Here is a 26,919-nt window from a genome sequence, read left to right on the forward strand (position 1 = left end):
CAGGGAGCTGCCCCATCCCTGGAGGGCAGGCAGACAGGGGGCCTACAGCGAACCTCTCTGGACCTTCCGCGTCGCAGGCAGGCCCTTTTTTCTGGAGAGACGCAGAAAACCAGCAAATTTCCATGAATGCCTCCTGTCCATCCAGGTGTCTGAGGGTACTTGGAACCCATGCCAGGTGACAGCTTGAACGGAAGAACTCCCTCTTGTCACAACACCGTGCCATGGTCCTTCCCTCAGCAGCTGCTCTGAGAGCGTCTCCCTCTCCCTCCGCGGGCCGTGAAGCTCTGCAGTCCTACCCTCATGGCTGCGTTTCCCAGTTTCCTCCCCGCTCCCTGGAGGCAGAGGGGAAGGCGCACCTGCCTGCCTCCCCTCCCGCACCCAAGCTGCTCAGGGCCTGCAGGGCAGAGGGCCAGGGCCTGCAGGCTCCACCCCAGGGGCTTTGTCACGCAGGTCCCACTTCTAGGGCCTGAGGGCGCCCTTCACAGGGACTGAAAGAGCAGCTCCCAGACCCCAGCACACTCCTAGGCAATGGCTGCTGGGAAGATGATAATTCAGCTTCACTGGGCTCATTCTGGGTCATTTCGATTCAGCCGAGCAAGTATCTACTGAGTAGTGTGTTTGCCAGGACAGAACAGATGTGACCCCTGCCCTCGAGGATGTCCGATCCAGTGCGGGGCAAGGGAGAGGGACACTCGGAATGGCAGGCACAGGTCCACCAAATCCTTGAGGCCAGACGTTTTCGAATCCAGGAGTTTCTATATACTAGAGAGGTCATGGGGCTTGGCGCAGAATCCTATACTCAAACAAATGCATGCCTGTATTCGAATAGCCACATATGATAAACACCTTCACATCTGTCTTTCTAGATCAGATTTTGCTACCAAATGAGTTTGAAAGTCATTCAGTCTCAAAGCCTTTTGGATTTTGTTGTTTGGAATAAGGGATTGTGACTTTCTATAAGAATTTATTTTTAGGAGAAAACTCTCTATTTAGACCCAACGTGCTGAGCGAGCTTCGGGCAGGAGCTGGCCAGGAATTCAGAATAGAGGGACGCTGACGCAGAGGGCGCTGCGAGGCGCGCAGGCGTGCAGAGGCCCTGCCAGGGGCGAGGCCGGCGCGGGGCTCCAGGGCGAGGGGGGCGGGCCAGGCCCGAAGGCAAGCATGGGCCGAGGCCACGGTGGTTAGGGGCGCCAATGGACTTCTCAGAAAAGTGTTTTTAAATGGAGAAAATGAAATAGATGGGATGGTCAACAAAATGAAGTATATGGAAAGAGTTAAAATATATTAATAGTGAGATATTAAAATATGTGCTTTTTTATTAATATATTAAATATCCAAATGTAGTATCAGGTCTGACCACTAGTACAATTTTGAATTAATTTTGAATATACATTATATTTCAACATATCTACAACATTGTATAGTGATATGAAAGCACTGTGACGTCTGTCGGTGACAAAAACACATGAGCTTTCTCTAAATTCAACATTGAAGGGAATGCTAAATTTCAGTCAGGAGTTATAGAAAATAATGTTATTGTTTACCCCTGCCAAATGTTCCCAGTCCACTGTATTTTACTCCCGGATCTCAGACAGCAGGTCAACAAGCCCTGACCCAGTCAGAAAGAAATGCTTGGCAACAGGCCCAGGTAGGAAAACGGGGCACGAGGTCTAGGAGGCTCTGGGAAGGCAGGAGGCGCTGTGGGAGAAAGGGTGTGAAGGGTAGGGTCTTGAGGAGGTCAGGCCCATTTAGATTTTACTTACTCCTCATAAAAAGATTTTATAACATTTAAATTTTTATAATGGCATGTTATAAAAGGAATGCATGCTTGTTATAGAAAGTAAAGAAAAATAGGGAAGAGCGTCGCTGCATCCCCGCGGCCGAGGCCGTCTCTGCCGACGTCCCAGTGATTCGCCACTGCCCAGCAGGGGCCGCTGGCGCGGCGGTCAGGGCCTGGCCCCGAAGTCAGTGGCTGAGTGTTTGAATCCGGCCTCCGCTCTCGCATTTTTCTGCCCCATTTTCTCATTTGTGAAATGAAGGTGACAGTAATAGAACCAACTCATCAGGTTGTTGTGAGAAATAAGTCAGTTCGTATCAAGTGCTTGGAATGGGCCAGAACCAGCAGTCAGCGAATGGGGGCTTCGGTGACACCTCCTTCCAGGCATTTCTTGGTGCATAACTATTTTCTGTATTTGCTTAGCTGTAGCCTTCATTTACAGATACATATAATTTTCTACTTTTCTTCATTCTCTTAATTTTATTACAGAAATAATCTAAGTACTATTATAAACTGTGTGCAAGCATTGTAAATGCATAAATAATACTCCATCTGTGTATGTGACCTAAGCTTTAGATAATGATCGCTATGACTAGACAGTTAGTTTATTTCCAGTTTCCCACAGAAGGTGTTGGCCAGGCTTCCGGGTGGGTCAGCGGCTATTGACTGAGCGCACAACTCTGAGCGAGGCCTGCTCTAGGTATGGAGGGCGCAGACACAAACATGGCAAGTTTTCTGCCAGCAGGAGCGCACAGATCAATGTCTTAGGCTTATCCTGTCCCTCGCACTTTGGAGAACAGATTGCAAATGAAGAATCCTGGAGACAGAGACACCGTGGGGAGGCAGGTAGCAACTGGGGCTGACCTGTAACAGTGACAGGGGGAGTGGGAAGGAGGGGATGGCCGGGCATGAAAGTCAAATGGCCGAGACCTGGCCCCTGGTTGGTATAACAAGTGAATAGACTCAGTGAGCGAAGGTCAGGCAGAGTCAAGGGTGATTGTAGCTTTGAATTCGTGGAGCTGAGGGGAAGAAGCGCAGTGGTTAAGCATTTGGGCTATGGTGCCAGGTGGGTCTCTAAGTTCAAGCCCATCTCTACATATTGCCTATGTGATGTGGAACAAGTTACTGAAACTGTAAGCCTCAGTTCCCCCACCTGTAAAGTGGGGATCACAATGAATCTTCTTCCTAAAAGTATGAAGGTCAAATCAGATCATGTATGGAAAGTACAGTATATAGCAAATATGATATAGTGGGCACAATATAAAGAGGTATGTGCCATATCAGTACCATTTTAAGTACTTGGCAGGTACTAACTCATTGTAATTTTCACAAGAAGCCTGCAAGAGAGGTGCTGCTAGTGTTTCAGTTTGAGACATAAGAAAGCGGGCTCAGAGAGAACTTGCTCAAAGTCTCCCTGCTAGTAGGTGACAAAGCCAAGAGTCAAACCTGGACAGTCTTGCCTCAGAGTTCATGCTCTGAGTGACTATGTTTCTGCCTCTCTGCTGTGGACATAGTGAGTGAGTGACATTCCTCTGGTGCCATCAGCAGGGGACTGGAACTTGATTTTGTAACCCGGAACATAGGTCAGAGTGTAGGATCACCTGGGCAGAGGTGAGAGTGGAAGCCACAGGCAAGGGTGAGATTGCTCAGGGAGAGTGAGACATGGATAAAATCTGAATTTAATGGGTGGCAGAAGGAACAGGTGCTGGCAGAGAAAGTAAAAAGTGATGAGAGGAGTGGATGAAAATAAGGACTGGAAGGAGTTATAAACGTGTAGAGGAGAATGCAGTCAGCCACGTCCAGCACGTCAGCCTGCAACAGGAGAGCAGGATGAGGGCTGAGATGAGGGCCCTGGGTGACCTTCGAAGAGCAGATGCCGTAGGACGAGGTGGGGCAGGGGCCTCACTCTGCAGGGCTGTGAAGAGATGGGCAGACAAAGGAAGTGGCTGTGAGAGAGTAGAATGAACCCTGGGCAGGGTCCGCAGAGTTAAACTCCAACACTGGCCCTGAGCTTGATTGGGTGTGTGGCTTTAGGGGAATCACTGAATGTCTCTAGGAACTGAGACCACCCCGGAGGCTGCTGCAGGGCCTTGGTGGCTGATGAGCTTAGGGCACCCAGCGGGCATCAGGGTGATGTTTTCTGAGATCACATGAGATAGCTTACATGGAAATAGCTTGAACTTTGAAGTACATTCTTCAAAGGTCACGCCAGTGGGGATGGCTCTGACACTTAGCACTGATGGGCCTCCCTCCCTCAGGCACCACTGTCCGCAGCCTGTGGTCAGCTGACGTCTGCGATATTGCAGGGCCCCAGCTCGGCACAGGCTGAGAGAAGACCGTGCAGATCTATCCTTCAGGTGGGATTTGAACCCTGTGCTCCACCTTACCACCTGCACCCATTTAAGGCCATCACTTATTTGTGTGGCCCATGGTTAGGACTCAACCAGGGGTGGCTTTGTCACTGACTCAACAGAAACGACCCTGGACTGTCCCTTCATCTCAGTTTTCTGGCTTGGGAAATGGCTCTTCCTGATTTCCATGTGAGTCAGAGGAAAATGTGCTCACGATCGAGATTTTTGAGTGTAAAGGAGAAGGATGTCTTACAAGGAACCTCAGGGCACATTCTGAGGGGTGGCTCCTTGGTTCTGATGTCACCGTGTGTGTCCTGAGCATGAGCTCATGTTTTCTCTCCTTGTATTTCCTCCTTTATCTCCCATCTTCCTTCTCAGTCTATAGCATTTTATCCTCAATAGACTCTTAGACTCTCTTCTTTTTCTGACTGCCTGTCCCATCCACCCATCTGTCTGTCCACTCACTCCATGAATATAAACTGGGCACCTACTAGGGCCAGAAAATGTGGCGATGGACACCAGGCGTGGGATGGGGACCGGGAGAGAGTGTGGCTCAGCTCCTGCCCTTGAGGGGTTTGAATCTAACAAGAGCAGAAAGAGAGCGGAACAGCGGCCCTCTGCAGGCAGGCGGGAGGGGGTCTGCAGGGTTCCTGTGCCCTTTGGTGGCGGCCGCAGCGATTTATACACCCTGCTCTTTGTGGCCGTATGTCATCACAGCCTGGGGCATTACCTCATTCGATACCATCCATGAACTCCAATAAAACTGGCCTGGAGCCCAGCAGTCCAGGGGAGAAAGGCACTGGGTTGGGAAGTGTATGTGGTAGGGAGAATGGGCAGTGGTTGGGGGAGGTGGAGGGGCGGCGGGTGAGGCTGGAGGTCTCAGAGAGCAGGGCCCAGGCAGGGCAGCTGGGCCACACCCCCCTGACGGGCACCTTGTTTCTTTTCCTGCGTCCCTGCTCTTCCCCTGCTGCTGGCCGCAGTGTGTCAGATCCTCCCCAAGGGGGTAGTCGCTGTCCTGGGACCGTCCTCCAGCCCCGCCTCCAGCTCCATCATTAGCAACATCTGTGGGGAGAAGGAGGTGAGTGCTGGGCCGGGTCGGGGACTGTCTACAGGCTGGCAGCCTGTGCTCCAAGATGGCACGGACTGTTCAGGGCTGGAAGTGCCTAGTCTGTGTCACAAATCACGTAAGCAGAAATACAAATCAAAGGAGTGGCCCTCTGTTGGACACATACCTTTATTTTCCAGGTTGTTTGAACAAAGCAGACTCAGAGGAGAGGTTTCACAATAGGATTTTGAATCTGAGCTCTTTAGAGTCTTGGCCCTGCAGGGGCGGGGGGCCTTGGGTGGGGGCGGGTGGAGGGAGAGGCCAGGGATGGCGGTGGTCCAAGGGAGGCCTCGAGGGCAGAAGTCTGTGCCCCTTGTGACCAGACCCGTGGCTGTGTGTCTAGATATTGGGATTCTGGGGAAGAAGGCGTCGCTACATTTGACTGTTGAAATACAGCTTGAAATCTCTATTTGATAAGTTCTCTAGAAAGGAGATTTTGTTTTGCTTTCTTCCTCATTCATCAGTTCCAGGGTTGACTTTACTGACTTAGTAAACTCCTCCTGAGGTGCTTCCTGTAACTGGAATCGCTCTCCTTTCAAAGTGCTGAGTCTACTTCCTCTAGATCTAGTTCCCGGAGAGATGAAGGGGGTGGGGTGGGTTTCTGCACGGCAGCCTGCTCCGGAGTTCACCATCGACCCTTTCCCGCCTTTGCCACCACACAAAACCAACTAGGAAGCTCTGAGAGTCTGTCTGTTGCTGGCATCTTTGGCGGTCCTTTCTGGAGTCAGTCCCTTCTTCCCCTTCCAGCATATCCCAGGGAGACGGGGGTGCAGGGACCACGTATCCTCTCCTGGCCCCCAGCTGCTTCCGGAACAGGTGGAGCTTGGGGGTCTGGGCATGAGGACAGGATCTGGGGAGGGGCAGCCTTTCACCTGTGCCAGGGACCAGGAGGCTCTGGTTCTTAGAGGTAGGACGGGGCACCCACTGCAGGAGAGGAACCTGCCCCTGCCGAGGCGGCGGAGTAGCAGACAGGCCCCTGCCACCTGCTCGCTTTGATGTCACCTCTTCTCTGATGGTCAGAAGGCTGAGCCAGTCTTTGCGGCTTTGAGCAAAATATTTGTCTTCCCCATTCCGTGAGCCTTCCCTCAGGATTGTCACCCACCCGTGAATGTGCCACGCAGCCCGGACCGCAGTCCCGGGTGGGCCTCGCTCTGCCAGTGCCAGCAGCTGCTCTGTAGGCTGGGCCCCTCAGCCTTCTTGCCGGAGGCCAAGTCCGCCTGGACCTCCTCATCCCTCATCCCCTCAGCTGTCCTGAGAGAAGACTTCTGAGCCAGCCCAGGCCAAACAAGGAGCTTCTGTCTCACTGCAAGCCCCTTCCAGCCTCTCCCAGTCCTTGGGCCCAGGAAGTTTCATCTGAATCTTCTTTTTGGGCTCCCAGCGCCAGGGCCAGCGCCAGCGCTAGCCTGTGGCGGGCTGGGTTCCAGCGGTGGCTGAGGCCGTCACAGGCATGATCGCCAGGACTTCAGCTCCCCGTTTTCGCTTCACTGTTCTCTCCCTTCCTTTTCTTCTTTTCTCAGGTCTCCCTCCTCCCCGTCAAGTTATCCGCACTGTCCCATACACACATCCCCCGACACCCACTCCAGAATGGCTTCCCCTTGGGGTTCAGTGGATGTTTTATCTCAGCTAGCACATCCCTGACTCTGCTGCCATCTGAGAGGGGAGGTGGAGGCTCTTACTCACGGCCCTGCTCCTTGTCCCGCCACCTGCTCTGTCCCTGTGCTGGGGACCAGCCTGACAGGTACCCTCCTTTGTCTGGTCGTTTTCTTCCAGAGCAACCTTTGCTCTCTGTTCAGAGTATGCATTTGTTTTAATATTTTATGAGGCTCAACTGCCTTACACTGATTCCTCTCAGCTCCGGGGAAAAGAAACGGAGCTCTCACCAAAGACTTCATTTCCTTAAACGCCGCGAGCATCTCTGGAGACTGTCCTGTGACTAGCCTCATCCCGCCCTGCTGCCCTCCCCGCCTCGCCCCCCCCCCCCCCCCCGCCCCCTCACGCTCCCTCTCCTTCTCCCACACATCTCTGCCAGGGCTCCCTGGGCTTCATTTTCAATTGCAAATCCATAACGGATTGCTTCTGGTTCTCAGTAGGATTGGCCTGGGCCATGTCTGCCTGGCTCCTTAGAGGTGCTGGCTGCTTCCCCAGCAGCCCTCGGAAGGACAGGCTCTGCTGGAGGCTCCCACCCAGGTCCCCTCCAGGGGAGCCCCTCGCCCTCCTCCCCACTTGCACAGGCAACCCCGAGAGCCTTTTCGGGAGTTCCTGCATTGGGGAGAAAGGGGAAAGAGGAGAAGGCATGGCCTAAGCACCTTCCACGTGGTAGGTACCGGGCCCTTCTGCCCTTCACACACAGGACCTCGTTCTCTCACCCTGGTGCCTCGAGAAGCACCTGTTGTCTCCGTGTTAGTGAGGCGAGATAAGCTAAGTAGTTTGCCCCAAATCACACAGCAGGACTGGAGGCACACTCAAATCTTTACACGCGAGTCTTTTTCCTGGTTCAGCAGTAGGACGCGTGGATTGAAGCGTAGTTCGGACACATTCAACTGGAGGGTGAGTTAGCTGCCGGCGGGACCTCGCGGGCGGGACACCAGTGCAAGGCGGGCCTTGGTCAGAGGTGCTCACATATGGGAGCCGCCGGTCTGGCCCTGGCCCTGTGCAACCTTTGCCCCCATCTTGCCCCTTTGTGACCGTTTTTGTCCTTTCAAGGTTCATTCATTTTAGGTAGATCAAGTGGGATGCAAAATACAAGCTGGGAAGAAAGGTCCTTTATGACATACCCCTTTATGGCACAGCTTCATTCTTTAGAATCTTATCTCATAACTTACTAGACTCTCCTCAAGTATAACACTTTTCAGTCTCTGTTGGAAATACTGGTTGCCCTCTCTCTGTGTTTCAAGGGCTAATCTTAGTTTCTCCCTAGTTTCTGCTAATTCTTTGTTCTCCCCTCACCCAAACTCAGAGGAGATCTGGTCTCTGGCTGACTTCCCTCCGAAGCTTGAAAACCAGAGTAGCAGACCCCTGCAGAGACCATCCCAGCGCCATCTCAGACTCCGGGCCAGCCCAGGCAAAGAACCCTTCTGCAATCCTTTCTGAATAACCCATGCCAGGAGCCGATCAACTCACCATCAGGAAGTTCTTCCTGCTGTTTATCCCCTCTCTTACTTGCTTTAACAACAGTGTGAATCCATGCTTGCTGTAATTTAGCTCTCCCGCAGGGCACTGGTCCAAAGGGAGAGTGAGGGGTGGGGTTTCAGCCCCATCCCCCATGGAAGCACCACACAGCCTTCACTTTTCCTAGCTTGCGTAGCAGGCATGAGTGAGGCAGAATAAAATCAAGGTGGATGGTGTCTTATTACATTTTAACTACCCTATTACCTACCCAATAGCATAAGCTGTCAATAAGGCCACCACCAGAGCCTGTTAACATCCTTCCCCAGGAGACGAGGCAGAAGACAAGGGCAATGGCTCTTGCAAATGTCAGCAATAGATGCAGAGGGAAGCTGACACTGTCCTAATGGGGCCAGAGCAGGTCTTCATTTACCAGGCTTTGTTTGGAGGCCCTCCACATGGACTCTCAGCCAGCAAGGCTTCCTTCTCCATGTGCACATTTGCGGAGGAGCCCATTGCGGGCTTTTACCCAGGAGTCCGGTGGGGGCTGGCTGGCACACCTGTTGTCTTGGCTGGGCTGATGGCCTCTTCTTTTAGTCCCCAGGGCAGTGTTTTTCTTTTCTTCCCTCTCTGCTCTGATATATTAACTACAGATAAAATACTAGAAGGATCATGTCTTCAAGAGCCATCTGTCTAGCCACTCAGCAGCAGACAGTTTCTCTGAGAATAAAGACCTATTCTTTCACCTCCTGCTCAGGGCCACAGACCCAGTTCCAGGCCCGCAGCACATTGACACAGGCCTCCTTCTGAAGGGCTCCTGTCCTGGGTCCTGCTGTCTTGTGCTGTCCGAGGTGCCGTTCCGGCTTCTCCTGTGGAGGGGGTGCCTGGACACCTGTGAGCTGCTCCTCGCCAGTGGGCGGCAACAGCCTTACATAAGAGGATCCCCCCTCCCCAGCCTTGTCTAACTTCTTTCTTTCTTTCTCTCCCTTCCTTCCTTCCTTCCTTCCTTCCTTTTTTGCTTCCTTCCTTCCTTCCTTCTTTCCTTCCTTCCTTCCTTCCTTTCCTTCTTCTTTCTCTTTCTGGATCCTCCCTGCTGCTCATTTTTGCTCCTCCTCCCAGGTCCCCCATTTCAAAGTGGCCCCAGAGGAGTTTATCAAGCTGCAGTCCCAGAGATTTACAACCCTGAACCTGCACCCCAGCAACACCGACATCAGTGTGGCTGTAGCTGGGATCCTGAACTTCTTCAACTGCACCACTGCCTGCCTCATCTGTGCCAAAGCAGAATGTAAGTTCCTCCGGGCTGGTTCCAGCCCAGACAGTAGGGGCTGGTTGATTTCAACCTGATTGGCGCCTGGCTGGAAACATGCCAGGGAGGGGAGGACTCCCTCAGGTCAGAGGACTGGGGGCCAGAGGGCTCTGGCATTCCCATGTGTCCTTGGCTGTCTGTCCATATGGGAGCACGCGTGCGCGCCTGTTTGTGTGTGTGTGTGTGTGTGTGTGAGAGAGAGAGGGAGAGAGAGAGGAGAGGGAGAGAGAGAGAGAGAGACAGAGAGAGAGAGCAGTCCCTTTAACAGAATTCCCTAGACACTGGCAGAACAGAGAGAACTAGGTTACAAGAAGACTGGCCAACATCCAAGCCTTTTTGCATCTGCAAACTCAATTCCCACATTTTCAGCCTCATTGTTAAGGAGTTACAAAAGGGGGAGGGATATAAATTGGATGCATTTGTACTTGAGGTTGAAGAGCTTCTTCCCCTGGAGAACAGGTTTTGCTGATGGAACAAGGTCCAAGGTCAATTCCTGATAAAGTACTTTCTTGCGAATGCATGTTCTGGAAATGCATTTCTCTGACTCTCAGACAATTTGTAACATCAATTTAATGCTTATGAGATGTAGCTAATTTAAGCCAGCACTTTCCAGAAAAATCTGTGCATCTGTGCACACCCAGTGGCAGCGGCATAGCCACATGCAGTCCGGCAGGTGCTGACCACTGGCAGTCAGTGAGCCCGGTGCCCGAACCCCAGGCCTCATGCCCTGTGCAGCTCACCGTGCAGGGCTTGCCCCGGGGTTCCGGGTGGGCTGCACGGGCAGAGCTATGCCAGTGCCACCAGGGCTTCTGCAGCGACTGCTCAGAACTGCTCTGCGCACATGCATCCTTCCCCGCTCCTGGAATCCCGGCAGCAGCTGTACACAAACGCCCCTCTTCGCCAAGGGCCAGACCAGAGCCACCTCCTTCCTCGTGCCTTTGCAGCTGACGGCCTCCACCTGGCACTCGTTCATTCACGCAACACAGGCTGGTGATTTCCTCAGAGCTGCAAGAGAAGCAAAGTTAACTTAGTCCCCACTATGTGTGCTCCACCCCCTCCACCAATCCACAGACTGTGTTCAGATTTCGCCCATTTTCCTCTGTAGTGACAGTTCTTCAGGGCCAGATTCAATGAGAAAGGATCAAAAAAAAAAAGCACAGCATCGCTTCTGAGGCATTCGAGCCACCTACACTTAACCTGAGTCTAATGAAATATCAGACGAACACAGACTGAGGGACGTTCCACAAAATAACTGGCCTCATCTCTTCAACGTGTCAAAGTTGAGAGGGCAAGACTGAGACTGACCCAGATGAAGGAAGACTAAGGAGCCATGACAACTGGAGAGCAACGGGTGCCCTGGGTTTGCAGGCCTGTCCTCGGTCCATGGAGCCCCACCAGCCTGGGCACCATCCTCATTTTTAAAAAATTCCTTTTTCCATTTGTGGTTTTGATTGGGTGTTTTTGCTACCTTGTCTGCCTAACCACTGATTGTATCTTCTGCTTATCTAATCTGCTGTTGAGGCCCTGTAATATATTTGTCATTTCCATTGCTGTATTTGTATTCTTTATTTCTGACTGGTTCTTTTTTATGTTTTCTATCTTTTTTTTATGTTTCCAATCTCTTCTTTGAGACCATTGAGCACCCTTATAGCCAGTGTTTTGAACTCTTTATCTGATACATTGCTTGTTTCTATTTTATTAGTTATTTTTCTGAGTTTTTGTCTTGGTCTTCTGTTTGGGACAAATTTCTCTGTCTCTTCATTTTGGCTGTCTCTGTGTGTTTGTTTCTATGAATTAGGCAAAAGAGCAACCTCTCCTGGTCTTGCAGGAGTGACCTTGTGTAGGAGGTCTTCCTTTGGAGACTGCATGTGCTGGGTGTCCTTGGCAGGCCAGCTGGAGCTGGAGCTCGCATGGGCCACAGGGAGCCCCTGGCAGACCAGCCTTACCAAGGCCTGGAGCGATGGCTAGAGTGGGAATGGTCCACGGGAAGTCCTGGGGGGAAGCTGCACTGAGCCCACCGTGGCAGGCTGGTTGGAGCTGTAGCTGGAGTGGGCTCGGGCCTCTGGTGCCCCTGCTAGCCCCAAAGGCAAGCCACACCAGGGCCTGGAGCTGAAGCTGGAGTGGGTGTGCGCGGTAAGGATCCCCAGAGGTGAGCCTCTGGGGCTGTAGCTGAAGCAGGTGTGGTTGCAGGAAGTCCTGGGACAAGCCACACCTGGGCAGGAGCAGTGACTAGGCTGAATGCCAGCTGAGGGGAGTCCAGGGGGGAGTCATGAGGCTGGACGCTGGAGCCGGAGCTAGAGAGCCCTGTTTCTGTGTGGTCTCTCTGTCTCCCTCCCTCTCTTGCTTGTTGCATCCCTCAGTTCTTCAGGGTCATTGCCCTCTCTGTAGGTGTAAATTCCACATGTTCCTGGGAGCAGGTGAGTTCAGGGTTTCGTCTACCACTGTCTTAGACTGGAAGCCAAAATGTATTTCTTTATACAGCTTTTATTACAAGAATCCAAGGTTTAGAGATATTGGAATTCCCCATTTTAAACTTAAATAGAATTGAAAACTCAGTTCCTCAGTCTCAGCAGCCACATTTCAAGCACTCAATGGCTGCATGTGGACCATGCAGATTACCATCAAAAGTTCTATTGGACAACACTACTTTAGATACTCAGCGTTTTGTGAACAAAGGATTTTGTGGCCCTCCCCTACAAACCCAGAAATGCTGGGTAACACTTTGTGCTCCTTCCCCCTCGTAGAGACTCGCAGCACACTTAGCATGGACACTCTGAATTGTCCTACACAAAACAGCTCTTTTACCCCGTCATCTTCCAAATAGTTTTGACCATAAGCCCAAAAGGATGCTGAGCTGAAAGCCCATAGGATGCTACCATTGGATGGAATATGGATGGGAAACCTTGAGTTCCACGAGATGGCCCTCCTCTGGTGGGATCCTTGCACTGTCAAATGGTGTAACAGAATCAAGGATTCCCCTGGAAATTTCTACCACAAGCCCACTCAGGCAGGACCCAACTGGTGCACCCCACGCAGTGAGAATGCTGAGACGAGGGATAGGCTGTAAATGTCTCCAGCAGAGGTCCTTCTGCACACTCCTCAGTGCTAGGCACAGTGCCTCACCAACCTGTCAGAAAGTTCTTTCTGTGTCTAGCCACAGTCCCTCCTGCTATAAGTCTGAACCCTGTTTCCTCTGCTTCAGCTCTTTCTGGGCTTTGGAAAGGAAGTTCTTCAATGTTTGTTAAGCATCTGCTATGCCCTGGGCACTATGCTAGATTCTGTTGCCTCCTGGCTCAGGGCTCCTTCTATTAGAATTATGGCATTAACTCTCAAGGTCCCTTGCTGATTGCAAAGCACTTTCACTTATGTTTTGCTATTTTACCCCCTCCCAACCCCTAGTCACTCTAGAGCCAAGAAAGAATTATTAATGGACTTGCTTAAGATCACACTTGCTTCATGACGCCATCAAGACAAACTCAGGTCCTCTGACTCTGAGTGACGCCTTCCTCCTCCACGTCTTCTCCCACCTGCTGTCTGCACACAGCCTCAGAACAGCAGCTCCTGGTGGACTCTGCCTGGCATGCACAGTCCTTTAAAGGATGGAGACCTCTCTGGAACAGTGTGTCCCCTTGTTCCCTCAAGCAGGGTGCAGGATGGCGGAGCACATCACCGTCCTGGAGAGAATGCACCTCCCCAGGCGGTGGGGGGGCCAGCCCATAGACGAGGGGGCTCACCAGCCACACAGCACCATCTTTACATGGAGAACTCATCTATCAAAGCTGCTGGATGACTGTAGTCCCCCCACAAGGGCCCAGGGAAGGAAGGTGGGGCAGAAGAGCAGTTCAAGGACAAAGAGGATTGAAAATCTCATCAATGGATGAAGAAATGAGGGACTGAAGGGAAATGCAGCTCAAAACTTGGGAGGAAACACTCTTCCATCTTCCTTATTAATTCAGGGCAAAAGACACTGAAAGTCAAATTAGACACAGAAATTTAATTCTGTTTTCTATCTATCAAAATTAGGCATAATGGAAATCATTCCATGGGGAATCATATCACTTATTCTCTTTTTTCCCCAAAAGTAATTTTTTTAAATAAGCAGGTTTTGGACCAAGTTGAGTTCTTTGTAGATTACATTATTTTTTTTCTGTAATGGGGAAAAAAAATCATCTGCACGTGCCTAGCTCTAGTGAGGCTGGGGGAGAAGTGGTGAGGGGCAGAGGCCATCCTGTATCTCCACAGAGCCTGGGCGCGGGGGTGTCTGGGGTCTTCCAAGGGGCGCCAAGCTTCCCCACTGTGGCCCTCGGGGCCTGGGAGGAGAACCCCCAGCTGTGCCCCAGAGTCACCTTTGAATTTCTCAGGATGGACACAGGGTGTTCAACTCCTTGTAATCACAAGTATAATATGCAGCATATTTTCCTGGTCTCTTTGTACATAGATCAAATCATTTTTTTAAATAATTGCCTTCATGTTTCTAAGTATTTTCACATCCATTTTGTGGCTACATTTCCTGTGCCCTGTGCTTCTGCCACTTATCCCACTGCCCACGTGACCTTGGGGACGGGACTTCGGTACTCTCCAGCCCCTCGGTATCTCATCTAAAAAGTAGGGTCCATTTTCTAGATGGGACAGTTTTACCTCCCTCCCAGATGGCTGAGAGGGTCACCCAGGAATAACACGCACAGCATGTAACACGTGTCCTTACCCACGGCATGTGTGGTGCACCAGAGAGTTCCTGTCCTCTTTTCCTTGGATCCTTTTGCACAAGCCGTATCAGGTTCCAGACAGAGTGACCAGAGTTTGGCTCTGTCCTCATACCATCCTTGTGGTCGCTAAGCTTGGTCCACATTGTTGGAAAGAGCAGAGCCTGGTCTTCTGGGGAGTAAGTGCCACTGAAGAGAAATCAGAGTGGTGTGGGGAAAAGAGGAACGTCTTCGCCGTCCAGGCTGCTCCACCACCCATGAGCTGTGTGACGTTAAGCAGGTCACTCTACCGCTCTGAGCCTGAGTTCCTTCCTTTGTAAAGTGGGGATAATAATGCCTCCCAGGGTAACAGAGTGGCCGGAATCTGGGCCCAGAACATAATACACATTTCATTGCTATTACTTTATCCCGTGACTAGTTCCGGCAGGAGGGAGTCGAGGATGGTGGTGGAGGGACTGAAGCTCCCAGGGCCCCCGGAGAGAGAGAGTATGCCGCCCCGGGCACTGCTGTGGGAGGCCTTTTGCTCATAGTATAAAAAATTAACCATTTATTGAGCACTTACTATGTGTCAAACACTACTAAGGATTTTAAATTACCTCATTTAAACCTCATGATAACCATTTATGATGGGTTCTAGAAACATTCTCATTATATGCATGAAGAAAAGAGAGATTAAGTCCGTTTTCATGGTCATATGGTTCTTGTTACCTCCTCTCCCTGCCTTGCTGAACACTGGGGAAGAGACAGAGTGAGGGACCGTCTTTCCTGTTTCACGTGAGGACTGAGGCTTTCACGAGCCGCCTCATGTGGGGAATCAGAGGTCAAAACTTAGAATCGGAAAACCTGGGCTTGGATCTTGGCCTGTCCCAGTTCTACAGCTCTAGGATCTCAGTCACTGCATCTTTCCCCACTCAATGATTTGATCTCTACCTGTGTATAATATAGGTATCATATAATCTACATAGTATAATGTGGGTATAGCTATGATGATACCTGCCTCCCAGGTATTAACACCAGGTCAGTGACGTGTGTGTGAAGTGGCTCAGGACACGTGAAGGCTGTTCTCAGGTAGGGATGCCTGCTGGGCCCTGTAGCCGAGGCCCAAGCTGCACACACGTACCGTGAAGCCAGGAGACCGACGGGAGCACAGAGGCCACATTCTTCCCACAACCACCCTTTCCCTCTCACGAGGGGTCAATGTCAACGGCCGCGCACGGCCCCAGCCGCCCCACTGCGAGCCTCTGCCTGCTCCCACCCTTCTCTTCCCCTCTGGCCCCCTGTTCTGGCCCTTCCTGCTTGTTCTTGGGGCCGAGCCTAGTGTGGGATGGGACAAAACTGAGACGCAAGTGCAATATGTTGTTCAAGCATTTGAGCTTATTCCATGCCCCTTCCCCACTGGCAACACATTGGACCCTCATCTCTCCGCCATCTGCTCCACGGTGCAGGGCTGAAAACCACACACCCGAGGCACGTGGGCCTGGCGAGCAGCGGGGGGCCTGAGGCTTCCCAGGGTTGGGGCACTGAGCACAATAACGAACTCGTGTCACCTCACTGAGTCCTTGCCGAGCCCACTGAGGGCAGCATTATATCAGCTGCCTCCCTGGGGGGACGAGAGCGCTGCCCTCCTGGGCACATTAGCCTTTCATGGAACCAAGCCTGCAGCCGAGGCAGCCAGCCAGTAGAGAGGGAGTAAGGCCAGCTGAGTGGGTGTTTATTCTTATTTTTTCATACGAGGGTCCTCTGGGTCCCCTGAAGGACCTTCGCTTAGCTGTCTGTGTCCTCGTCCCATGGCCACCCTGGCTGCGCCTCCTGCAGCGCCCCCTCCTCCTCCTGCCCCGCCTTGCAGTTCCCGAGCTGGCCTCCCTCCTTCCCCCCACGCAGCCGGCCTGCCAAGTCTCTCTTCTCTCTTTGATCCATCCCACTGCATCAGGAGCGAGGCGACAGGTTCCCCAGGTCCTTCACAGCCTTGGGCTCGGCAAGCAGACCTGCTGCTGGGCCAGGAGTCCTGCTGGAGACGAGGGCTGGGGTGGGGGCGAAAGGGGAGCCAGGGGAGAAGAGCTTTTAACCCCTCTGGTAGCAGCTACCTGTGGTGAATCTTAGTTCCACTAAGGAGATAGAAGTGAAGAGAATGACGATTGGAAAATGTCAAACTGCATGAAAAAACTGCTAATATTTTTAATGTAACTAAACCACACTTTCTCTTCTGCAAATTTCTTCTACGGCCTAGAATGAAAAAAGAAAGTGTCCCCTTCTGATTCATAGAACTGGAGAATTTGTGGGCTGGAAATATGTCAATATTCTTCTAGTTCAACTTTTCATCCACTGGCTTAATCCCTTGTACAACAGTCCTCAAGAGGCGCTTCAGCCTTTCCCTGGTTACCTCCAGTGACTGGGAACTCATCACCTCATTATGCAACCCGCCGCATCCTTAGACACCTTGAATGGACGGTCTTTTTCTGTTGAGCTAAGTCTGCCTTCTTGTGACTTCTGTCCACTCATAATTCCTGGAGTAGTTCCTGAGGCTCCAAGAACACGTGTGTCCTGTGACAGTCCTCGCTGCCCTTCCTCGGGCCAGGCACACCGTGCCTCCAGCTGCCCCTCGCGTGACAGTGTTTGCTGCCTGCCTAGTACTGCTGTTCCTCTGGCCTAGGAGGGTCACTTCCTTCGCCCTACAGTCTGTAGTTCAGCCCACCAGCAAGCACCCTGACCCTGCCTAACACTGGGGCTGTGCAGAGAAGTTTGAATGGGACTCCTACCCAGCATGAGGAGATAATTAGTATATATATGAGTATATGAGTATGTATATATATATACACACATATGTGTATGGTATAAAATATTTTACATGGTTTATAACTGTGAACCTTGAAAGGATAAAAAGATACCTAAGGGCTCCTGGTAACTAATTGGGCTCAAAAAAAGAAAAGAAAAAACAGAGCTGCTATTTCTGCACAGAAGCCTCCCGTGCAAACCCCCTTCACGGGGAAGCCCGTGCCCCGCACTGCCCACATCTGCCTGCTAAAATGCCACCCTGCTCGGTGTTGCTGCCGGCCCTCGTGGAGGAGCCCTGGGAATCCTAGTTCAACCAGTAGGACTGAGGCTTCCCCATCCAGTCTGAGCTGCTTAGCTCTGACCAATCAGAGCAGCTCTGTTCTCACCAGTCAGAACATTGTCTTTGGACTAATCAAACTGTGAGGATTTGTCATTGTCATTTACATGAGGACAGACCAATCAGGGACCAGGGGCCTGGACTGCGGTTCATATAAGCCAGCTCCCCAGGGGCTTTAGGGCGCACTTCCCACTGAGGGAGGGCTACGCTTCCCAGGCTGGAGCAGAGCAGACCATTGAGGAGCCGAGCTGCCCGGCTGAAGAGGCCTCTGGCCCCAGGGAAGCCTCTTGCCGCGCTATTGGGCTGCTCCACGACAGTGCTATTTTACCACCGAGCTGCTTGCACTGCATAAAGTTTCCTTCTTCACAGCACCCCGAGTTGGGGTTTCCTGTTGGTGGTGGACTGGCACCTATGGCCACTGGTTGACATAGCCAAAGGCTGTATTTCGTGGGTTAGATAATAAATTTTGTAAAAGTTGGGAGATGGTGTGAAGGATGTTAGGATATGAAAGTCAGGGAGGGGATGACTGGAAACCAGATTTGTGAAGTGGCTTCTAGGAGACAGGCACTCTTCTGCTTACTTGACATCCTCCTACTAACCCTGTAAGGCGGCTATTATCCTTATTTTCAGATAAGAAATCGCCCACACTAACTACCTGGCAGCACGAGAGCTGGGGTTCACCACCAGACCTTGTGCTCTCTTTGCTGCCCAGGTGGGGTGCGGGCTGGGGAGAGGAGTAACCCGTGGGAGCGGGTGCAGACCTCCCCAGACTCACTGCCCTTCCCCTAAGCTGTCCCTACTCTGCGTGTCAGCTGCGTGGCGTGGGGGAAGGGTGCAGCTCCTCTGTTTAAAGGGCAGCGAGCACCCCCAGGGACAGTGGGAAGAGCGTGCGGGGAGTGGACAGCAGCTGGGTCCTCAGTTTACGGAGCCCCCGGGAGGCTCTGTTCCCGGGAGCGCAGAGCACCAGCCAATTGTGAAGAGGTGGCGCGTCCCTGGGCTGCCTCCGCCAGGCGTCCCTGCGCTGTACCTGATCCTGCCGTCGTCCCCGAGGGTCTCCTGTCTCATTCCACTGAAGTTCATAGCCCACACTGAGCGACCCCAGGGGGGTGGGCCTCTTTCCAGCCCCACTCCAGAGAGTCTCCCTGCCACATTCCAGGGCCCAGCACTCCGCCACGGCCGCGCCCCCTCCGCTCCGGCGGCCGCACGCCCAGGCCGAGCTTCCCTTCAGCCAGGGGGGCGGCTGGGACTCTAGGAGCTCCCTCTCTGTGGCCTCCTCCGGAAGAATGGCTCCTGGGTATAGTGTTTTTTGTGCTTTTCACATCAACAGTAAGATGTAGTGAATATTCTCTCCATTTTACATATAGGACAAAATGTGGCTGCCCCTAGAAAACCAGATGATCAGGCAATCAAAGAAAGAGGGACATGAGCTGAACTTCCCCGTAGCCTCCGCGGCAAGCCCCTGGGCTCGGCACTCCTGGAGGGCAGGGTCTGCATCGGACCCGTCTTCTCTTCTGGCATTTTGTTGGCCCCGTGCCTAGCACTCTTGTATGGCTGAGTGAAAACAAAAGGAGTCACGTTGATACTCCATCTTCCAGGGCCCAGCACACGTTCACGCAGGCTTTCGCGGAGGCCTGGCCTGTTACGTCTGTCTGACAGATGAAGATGGAGCCGTGAAGAGGTTAGATGGCTTGACAAGGTCCACAGCCAGTGAGGGCTGACCCTGAGCTTGAGCCCACATCCTCTGCATCAGGGATTGGCAGGAAGTGCCCTGGCGACATCATGCCCATGCTTGGTGGAGGGGGATGGAGAGGGGTGCAAGGCAGCGGCAGAGCCTTACAAGTCCGCAGTCTGCGGAGGCCCTGCTGGGGAAGGAAGACGCAGTCAACCCTGCTCTGCAGCCTGCACAGCTGCGCTGTTTCTGAAGCTGCTTTGTGAATAACAGGCCCTCCCAAGCTTCCCCCCCGTCCCATCCCCCATCCTCCAGCTCCTTGGAACACTTCTCAGACCTCATGACTAGGGGACAGAGGGTTGGCACTGCCTTCCCAGAGCTCCTTGCCTCCATCAGGCCAGGCCCTTGGGCTCCACCCTGCTGCCTTTTCCTTGTGAAAGAAACAGAGAGAAAACACACAGACACACACACACACACACGCACACACGCACACACACACAGCAGTGTATGTTTTCCTGCCTAGGTACAGAGAAAACATCCCGGGCCTCCCTCGGTTCTGTGCCTGCTGCCTCCTATGAGTTTGGTCCTAAGAGGCAGACTGATCTCGTGGGGGGAGGGCTGGATGGCGATGAGAAAGTGGGAATTCGGATACCCGCTGTGCCCCTGGGTAAGCAGGCAAGGCCTGTCATCTCCTTAACAGAAAGAAGAAGACAATGTGATCCTCTTCACGACCCCTCATTCTCTTACCTTCTGATCCTCAAGGGTCGAGAGGGTTGGTTCCCTGAGCAGAGAGGAGTCTCTGGGTCATCTTCAAGACCCCCCTGCATTGAACAGCCCTTCACCCGGGACAGACACTGGAGCACAGGGAGCTTGGCCCGGTTAGAAAGCCAGCCCTCTGCCTCCAGGCAGCGTGTGGAGCCCGGGAGGGAGAGTGGCTCATCTTCACGCCTCATGTTCCCTGTGCTGTGGAATCACGATGCCTTGTCCCGTTGCTGTGAGTGCTTAAACGAGACGAGCTACAGGAAACATTTAGCCCATTACCTGGAATGTAATAAAGATTTAATAAAGGTTACTGTTGAACTTGCTTTAAGAGCAAATGTCTGTAGGTCTGTGTCCATTGGCCTTGACTGAGACCACTATATTCCCAAGAGAACACCCCCCCCAACACATACCTCTTTAGAGACAAAGCAGAATTAAGACCCTTTCTTTTTTCTCAGTGAGATCATTCTGGAACCCCTCCTATACCCCTGCCCCTAGGCAGCAAATAGCAGGGGGAGGAGGGGAGAGTCTTCAGCTCAGTCCCAGTTTTCCTGCTTTGTTCTGGGCACACAGGACTGCCTGCAGGAGTGCGGTTTACAGCCTACTCTTTTATCGTTGTAACAATACTTTGTCCGATGCAGCTGCTATGCTCTGAGGAAGGAGTTCAAAGTGTTTTGCTAGACCTCTTTTCTGGACCTGTGATCTTGAGGTCCCTGCGCCCGGCCCCACTTCCACCGAAAGGAAGGCTGCGGTGCAGCTGCGGGGAGCGTCCCTGAGCATCTGCCCATGCAGGGCTCGGGCCCGAGGGATTCATGTGCTCCCTCATGTAACCCTCGCCACAGCCCTGTGAGCTGGCCGCTGTTGTTATTCTCATCTCTCAGAGGAACACACCGAGGCCAGGATACCAGGCCACACGGAAAGGTCACACTCTGAGTGAGGGGCTAAGTTAGGGAAAGAGCCCGCAGCCTGGTGATCTCGGCGCCCAAGTCTGCCCGCGGGAGTGCTTCTCCTGAGGCTGTGTGAAGGTGGGGACTCTGGTCTGGCTCCCGGACCGCACTCCCTCCCTTCAAGGAGCATTCCCGAGCGAGTTGAGGGAAGCCGTGGAAGCATGGAAGCGCTCTTTTTATTGAAGATGGGATATTTGAAGCCCAAACAGGTCAAGAAACTTACTCAGGTAAAGATGCACCTGCTAGTCAGGTGGAGTGGGGCCAGGCCCATGGGCTTCCGCTGGTGGCTCCTGAGGTGGCCTTCCTCCTCTCTCCCCTCCAGGCCTTTTAAACCTCGAGAGGCTGCTCCGGCAATTCCTCATCTCCAAGGACACGCTCTCAGTGCGGATGCTGGATGACACCAGGGACCCTACCCCACTCCTCAAAGAGATCCGGGATGACAAGACAGCCACCATCATCATCCACGCCAACGCCTCCCTGTCTCACACGATTCTCCTGAAGGTGGGGGCCGGGCGGGGCGGAGGCTGGTGGGCATGAGCATCCTTCTTCCCCTCCTGCTGCACTGGCACTCGGCGCCCCCTGCTGTGGGTGTCCTGCACCGAGGCAGAGGGGGCCCTGGGCTGGACCTCTGAGCCCCGTGAACCTTTGTGTGTTTAGTTTCAATGGACAGCTCCTGAAGGCTCATGAGGGAAAGCAGGGTGAGGGAGATGTCATAAAATACACAGTTGCCGTGCGGTGGGGCTGCCACTAACTGAGACACTGGCCAAACCTAGACCCTGCCAAGGGCTCTGAGGCGAAGTTCGTGGGTTTCTAGGAGGGTCTGGGATGGTGGGGGTGGGATACTTGGGGGTTTAGGGCAGAGGCTGTTTGCCAAGCGATATAGAAATATTTCCATATTTGGACAGCTAGGGCAGTCATGTGTGTATGTGCTGCTGAATACTGGCCCTGCATGCAATCCTCACATGTGCGCCACTGTTCACAAAGTGCTACTGTGAAATTTCCCAGTGTAACCCTCAGTAACCACGTGAGGTAGGTATAACGTGTTCACTTGGCAGATAAAGACACTGAGACTCTGGAAGGTTACCAGCATCATTCAAGGCCTGGGAGGAGCAGAGTTCAGCCTGCACAGTTGCCTCTCACAGCATATCAGGTGGCTTCTCCTACCCACCCCTCTGGAACTCAGAGGGGTCCCTGAACCTAAACATCCACACGTGGAAACTGGATCTCTGTGAGGTTGGATCAAGAAAGACAGGAACAGACACAGAGAAAGAAAGAAAAAGAAAGAACCCTGGGCATCCCTGCTGGACAAACAGCTGGAAGCAGCTGCGCAGCCTTGCAGTCACATGGCACCAACTCTGGGGCTGTGGCTGGGCTAAGCAGCAACCCCAGTAGAGTAGGCCCCGCCTCCAAGCTCCTGCATGTCTTGCAGCAGCTTTCCCAGCTCCTTCGGGCATGTCGGCCTCTTCTAATGCCAGTTTAATGGCGCACTTAAGAGCAGCCTGCTCTCTGTCACTGGGGGAGCGGGGCTCTTCTCTAAGCTCTGCCAAGCTGCGAGGAGCCCGACAGACGCTCAGAAGACTGCCTCTTCCTCTCCCTCCCTTCCTCTGTCCTAACCTCCCCTCCCCAGCTAGTTTTCATCTGAGATAATAAGAGATTTGCGTGAGTTCTCTGAGTACTGAAGGCTATCCTTTCAGCACATTGCTATAGCAGTTTTTCACAACTCCAAACCCATGTCTGTAGGTATACGTCCAATTCACATACACGCATGCATGCACACCCACAGAACTTTTCTCTTTTACTCTCTTCTCTTTCTTCTCTTACATCTGGGACTAGGATCAATGAAGTCATCAGGATGGAAAAGTTCCTCTAAGTTTTAGAACACAAGAAATGTAGTCTGAGGAGTCCTCAGGAAAGGTGGGGAGTAGGGACTGACGTGGATGCCCCCCAAGCCTGCTTGCAGAGGGCAGGTCAGAAGGCGCATCTCCGCCACAGGAGAGAGCCTGTCTGAACAGTTCCCCGGGGGTCTTCCCGGGGCCGCCTTGCCCGGGTGGTCTCATGCTTTCCGGCATATGCAGCTGGGTTTCCCCTGTCTGTCTGTCTGTCTGTCTCTCTCTCTCTCTTAAATAATACGTCTATTTTATTGTTGAAATTTTGGAAAGTACAGAAAAACACAGAATAAAATAAAAAATACTCACAATTCTATCACCCAGAGATTACCATTCTTAAATTTTGATGTCTACTCTTCCTGCTTTTATAGACACATTTTCCCCCTAAATTATCACCCTGCACAGATTCCTCTGTAACCTTTATATTTTTATTTTTGCTTAATTACATGCCATGCATTTTCCCCATGTCATTACATATTTTTCTATGAATGTTTTAATGGCTGCATCATTTGCTGTCATGATGTACCATAATTTATTTAACTATTCCTTTATTATTGGAGTGACAGGTTATTTTTAGTCTTTACTATAATAAATGATGATGGGATGCATATATTTCTTTGTACATAAATGTTGATGCACATTCTTGAATATTTTTCTGGCATAAATTTCTGGAAGTGGAATTTCTGAGTGGAAGGAATGCATGTTTGAAGGATTTTGATACAACCTGCCAGAATACCTTTTAGAAAGTCCATACAATTTACACTCCTACCAGCATTGTATGGGTGTCTTAGCGCACCCTTGCCAATACTGGGTATTTTCATTACGAATGCTTTTTAATTTTCTAATGGCTGTGCTTTGCAAGGGAACTTGGCCTGTGATGACCGTTGTTAGCAAACAGTCCTTCTGGGCGGCCAGTGGCAGACGTTCCTGAGACCACATATGGCCTCAGCCCTTGTGACCTTGGAACCAAACTTATAAATGATGACCAAAAAGGCCTTGGGAAATTCTCTTGTTCCCATTTGACTTCCAAGTGGCCCAGGCAGGCGAGACCGGCATCAGGCCTGGCCTCAGTCCTCACGCTTGCTTCCCTGGGCTCCGCGCTGCTCCTTCTCAGGGGCGACAGCCCAGACTCAGGGGCCTCTGGGAGGCCGGCCTCAGTGGGGGACGCAGCGGGAGCAGGGAGCACAGGGCTCCGGGGTGCTTGGCAGGTGCCTGCGAGCCCGGCCCAGAGCTTGGCTGGGCTCCGCTGTCTCTTGATTTCAGCAGGATTTGCAGAACAATCCCCTACTTTTATTGAGTGGCTTTTCTGGCAATGAGCTTTATGTTTACCCAGAATTCAGGTCTTAAAAAACCAAGGATCTCTCCTCTCTTACCTTTGGAACAGATTTCACAAAATGGGCTTTAACCTTCTCGTGCTGTCCCCTCCCAGCCCCCTGCGCCCGGCCCCTCCACGTCACCAGGGGGCGCCGTCAGCCTGGGCAGCCGTGCCAGGAGGGCGCTCTGTGGGACAGGGTGAGCGTGGGGTGGGGTGGCTGGGCTGCGTGCCCTTGCGGCCTCTCCGGAGAGGAGGAGGGACTGCAGCTCCCGCGGAGGAAGGGGAGCCGCACAGAGCGGCCTCGGGCCCGCCGGGCCCCTCCGACGGCCTCGCTGCGGTCCTGGGGGCCTCTGCACTTCAGCTCCCCATTCGAGTGGCTGCTCGGGCAGGAGGCGGGGCGGGCTCCTGATAGAACGCCCACAGAGTTCCCGGAGCCCCTTGGGGGATAAAGAGGAAAATGTGAGCATCCCTGCAGCCCCACCCCGGTCTTGTTTCTCTGCCTGCACCTCACTCACGAGTCAGGACAGAAAGGGCTTTGCAGCCACCCAGGGCTGCAGGACGCACTTCGAACATCTACCTGCCTGTCAGGAGGGGCGAGGGCCCTGGGCAGAGCTGGGCTTGTTGTTTCCTTGACCCGCTTGCTGGTTTCTATGGCACACGCCCCACTCGAAGCCGGGCGCGCCCACGGGAAGGTAGGTTAGGAGGCGTTTATGATGGCGGCGAGGGCCCTCGGGGGCGCCTGTCCTGAAGCGGCAGCCCTCGGCCGTGGGAAGGCGGCACACAGCGGTGCCGCGGCCAGGGGCGAAGCCTGTCCCACGCGATTTATGTCCTGCTGGTAGTGAAGAACCGAAGCTCGCGAGCGATTCCGCGGACTGCGCGTCCGGCCAACTCGGCTACTCGGACGGACTGGCGGCGTCGGCCTGAGACGCCTGCGGCTCGCAGGCCTCCCGCCGGTGCCTGGGCTCCCGAAAGACTTCTGTCCGTAGGTCCGTGAATACCACAGTTTCCATTAATACCTGGGAGGTGCAGGCTGTTTGACCTCAATTTCAGCTTTTCCACTTATGAGACATGTGATCCTGGGCAAGTTATAGAGACTTTTGATGTTTAAGTTTCTTCAGCTGTCAAGTGGGAGCACAGGTAGCGCCCACCTAGTCAAGTTAATTCAAGTAAAGTGCTTTCTAGGGCTCAGCACATAGCAAACAGTGGGTGTTAGCCATGTTATTTATTTGATTGTTTGTTTATTTATCTTTAGAGAGGGGAAGGGAGGGGGAAGAGAGGGAGAGGAGCATCCGTGCGCGGTCGCCTCCCACACGCCCCCTGCTGGGGACCCAGCCCCGACGCAGGCCTGGGCCAGACTGGGAATCGAGCTGGTGGCCTTTGGTTCGCAGTCCTGCGCTCAGTCCACTGAGCCACACCCCAGGGCAGCCATCTTATTGTTAACAGTTGTGGAGATAATAGTTGTAGTCTGGTTCGTTATTTACTTTGTTTCCCTTAAAGTCATTTTGGTTTCCATGATGTCTGCTTATATCCACGGGAATGTTTTGTGCATGAGAACATCAGCTGTGCATGTCCCTGGAGGGGCAGGGAGCGAGGTGGGGGTGCAGAGGCCCTGTTCTGGAAACTACATTTTTGTGCTCCATCCTTCAAGGCCAAGGGCAACACAAGAACAAACCAAGATGTTCTGCTCTGCCTGGAGCCACAGGGCAGTGGGCTAAGCTATGGGGAGCCCTCACTGCTCACTGGCTCCCAGCGGGTGTTTGCTTTCCTCTCTAATCTCCTTCTCTTCCCTTTGCAGGCAGCGGAGCTAGGGATGGTGTCAGCCTATTACACGTACATCTTCACTAACTTGGTAAGACATTTCACAGCTCACTTCCTTGTCATGGAGAGTGTCCTTAATTAGGGTTAGTGGGGTGTGTGGCAGAAAGGAGCCCGGACGATGGGGACAGGGAAAATAACGAGCCACTGGGCTTCCCTTCCCAACAATACATAGTCCTCGGAGAACGAGAATCTGTGGAGTCTAACCCCCCTTCAAAGGGCACCGCCCCATGGCACTGCCCCCTCTGCAGGCCCAGATCCTGGCCACAGCCCCTGCTTCACCCCGCCGGCCCGTGTGCTGGCGCAGAAGCAGGGCAGCTGGGGCACAGACAGGGCACAGGCCCTATGGCGTGAAAGTGGGATGCACCGCAGAGGCCAAATCCCCTTATTTTTCAGGTGAGAAAAGAGTTCTGTAGAAATTCTATTGCGTCAACTTCGAGCACTAGCTTTGCCACCTCACCTGTCAACAAGTACTGAGCTTTGGTTTCCTTGTCTGTAAAACGAGGATAAGAATAGCTGCATCATGCAGGCGCTGCAATTTTGAAACGATGCAATTTAATTCATGTGGAAGCACTTCGACATTGTAAATCAGTAGGAAGAGAGAAAGGTTGTTATGAAGTATAGACATGCTCAGAAAGTAGAAAGGACCTTTGAGAATGGATTAAGAAGCACTTTATAACTTTGTATTATGAAATAAAGTAAAAGACCACAGGAAGTCACAAAGAAAATAGAGGTATCATGTACCCTTCACCCAGTTTCCCCCAAGGGTTACATCCCACATAATTACAATAATATCAGAACCAGGATATCAAAATAGCACATCTCTCAAAATGTGCTCGCTTGTCTAGCCCGCACGACAACCCGAACACAAGACCGTCGCATCCCCACGAAGGCCTCCCTCATGCTGCTGCCTTGTGGCCTGACCTGCCACCTTAGTGCACACTGTTCCTAACGTCTAGCAACTGCTAGTCTGTTCTCTATTCCTATAATTTTTAACCTCAAGGATGTTATTTAATGCAATCATACAGTTAATCTTTTGAGATTAACTTTTTTCACTCCCCACATAAGGCCC

The 26,919-nt window shown here is 52.6% G+C and overlaps 1 protein-coding gene across 1 annotated transcript in view; it reads left to right on the forward strand.

The window, feature by feature from the left end:
* The window catches only part of GRIK4 (glutamate ionotropic receptor kainate type subunit 4), a 295,451-nt gene that overhangs the window by 135,506 nt on the left and 133,026 nt on the right, over window positions 1–26,919 (forward strand). The window contains exons 3-6 of the mRNA XM_054587574.1: window positions 5,109–5,206; window positions 9,458–9,623; window positions 21,154–21,332; window positions 25,828–25,881. Coding sequence (XP_054443549.1) covers window positions 5,109–5,206; window positions 9,458–9,623; window positions 21,154–21,332; window positions 25,828–25,881 — 497 coding nt within the window. The remainder of the gene's footprint in view (window positions 1–5,108; window positions 5,207–9,457; window positions 9,624–21,153; window positions 21,333–25,827; window positions 25,882–26,919) is intronic.

This window comes from Pteronotus mesoamericanus, unplaced genomic scaffold (genome assembly GCF_021234165.1).
Source record: "Pteronotus mesoamericanus isolate MK-2021 breed Mesoamerican mustached bat unplaced genomic scaffold, CSHL_Meso_final contig_123, whole genome shotgun sequence".
Taxonomy (NCBI): Eukaryota; Metazoa; Chordata; class Mammalia; order Chiroptera; family Mormoopidae; genus Pteronotus; species Pteronotus mesoamericanus.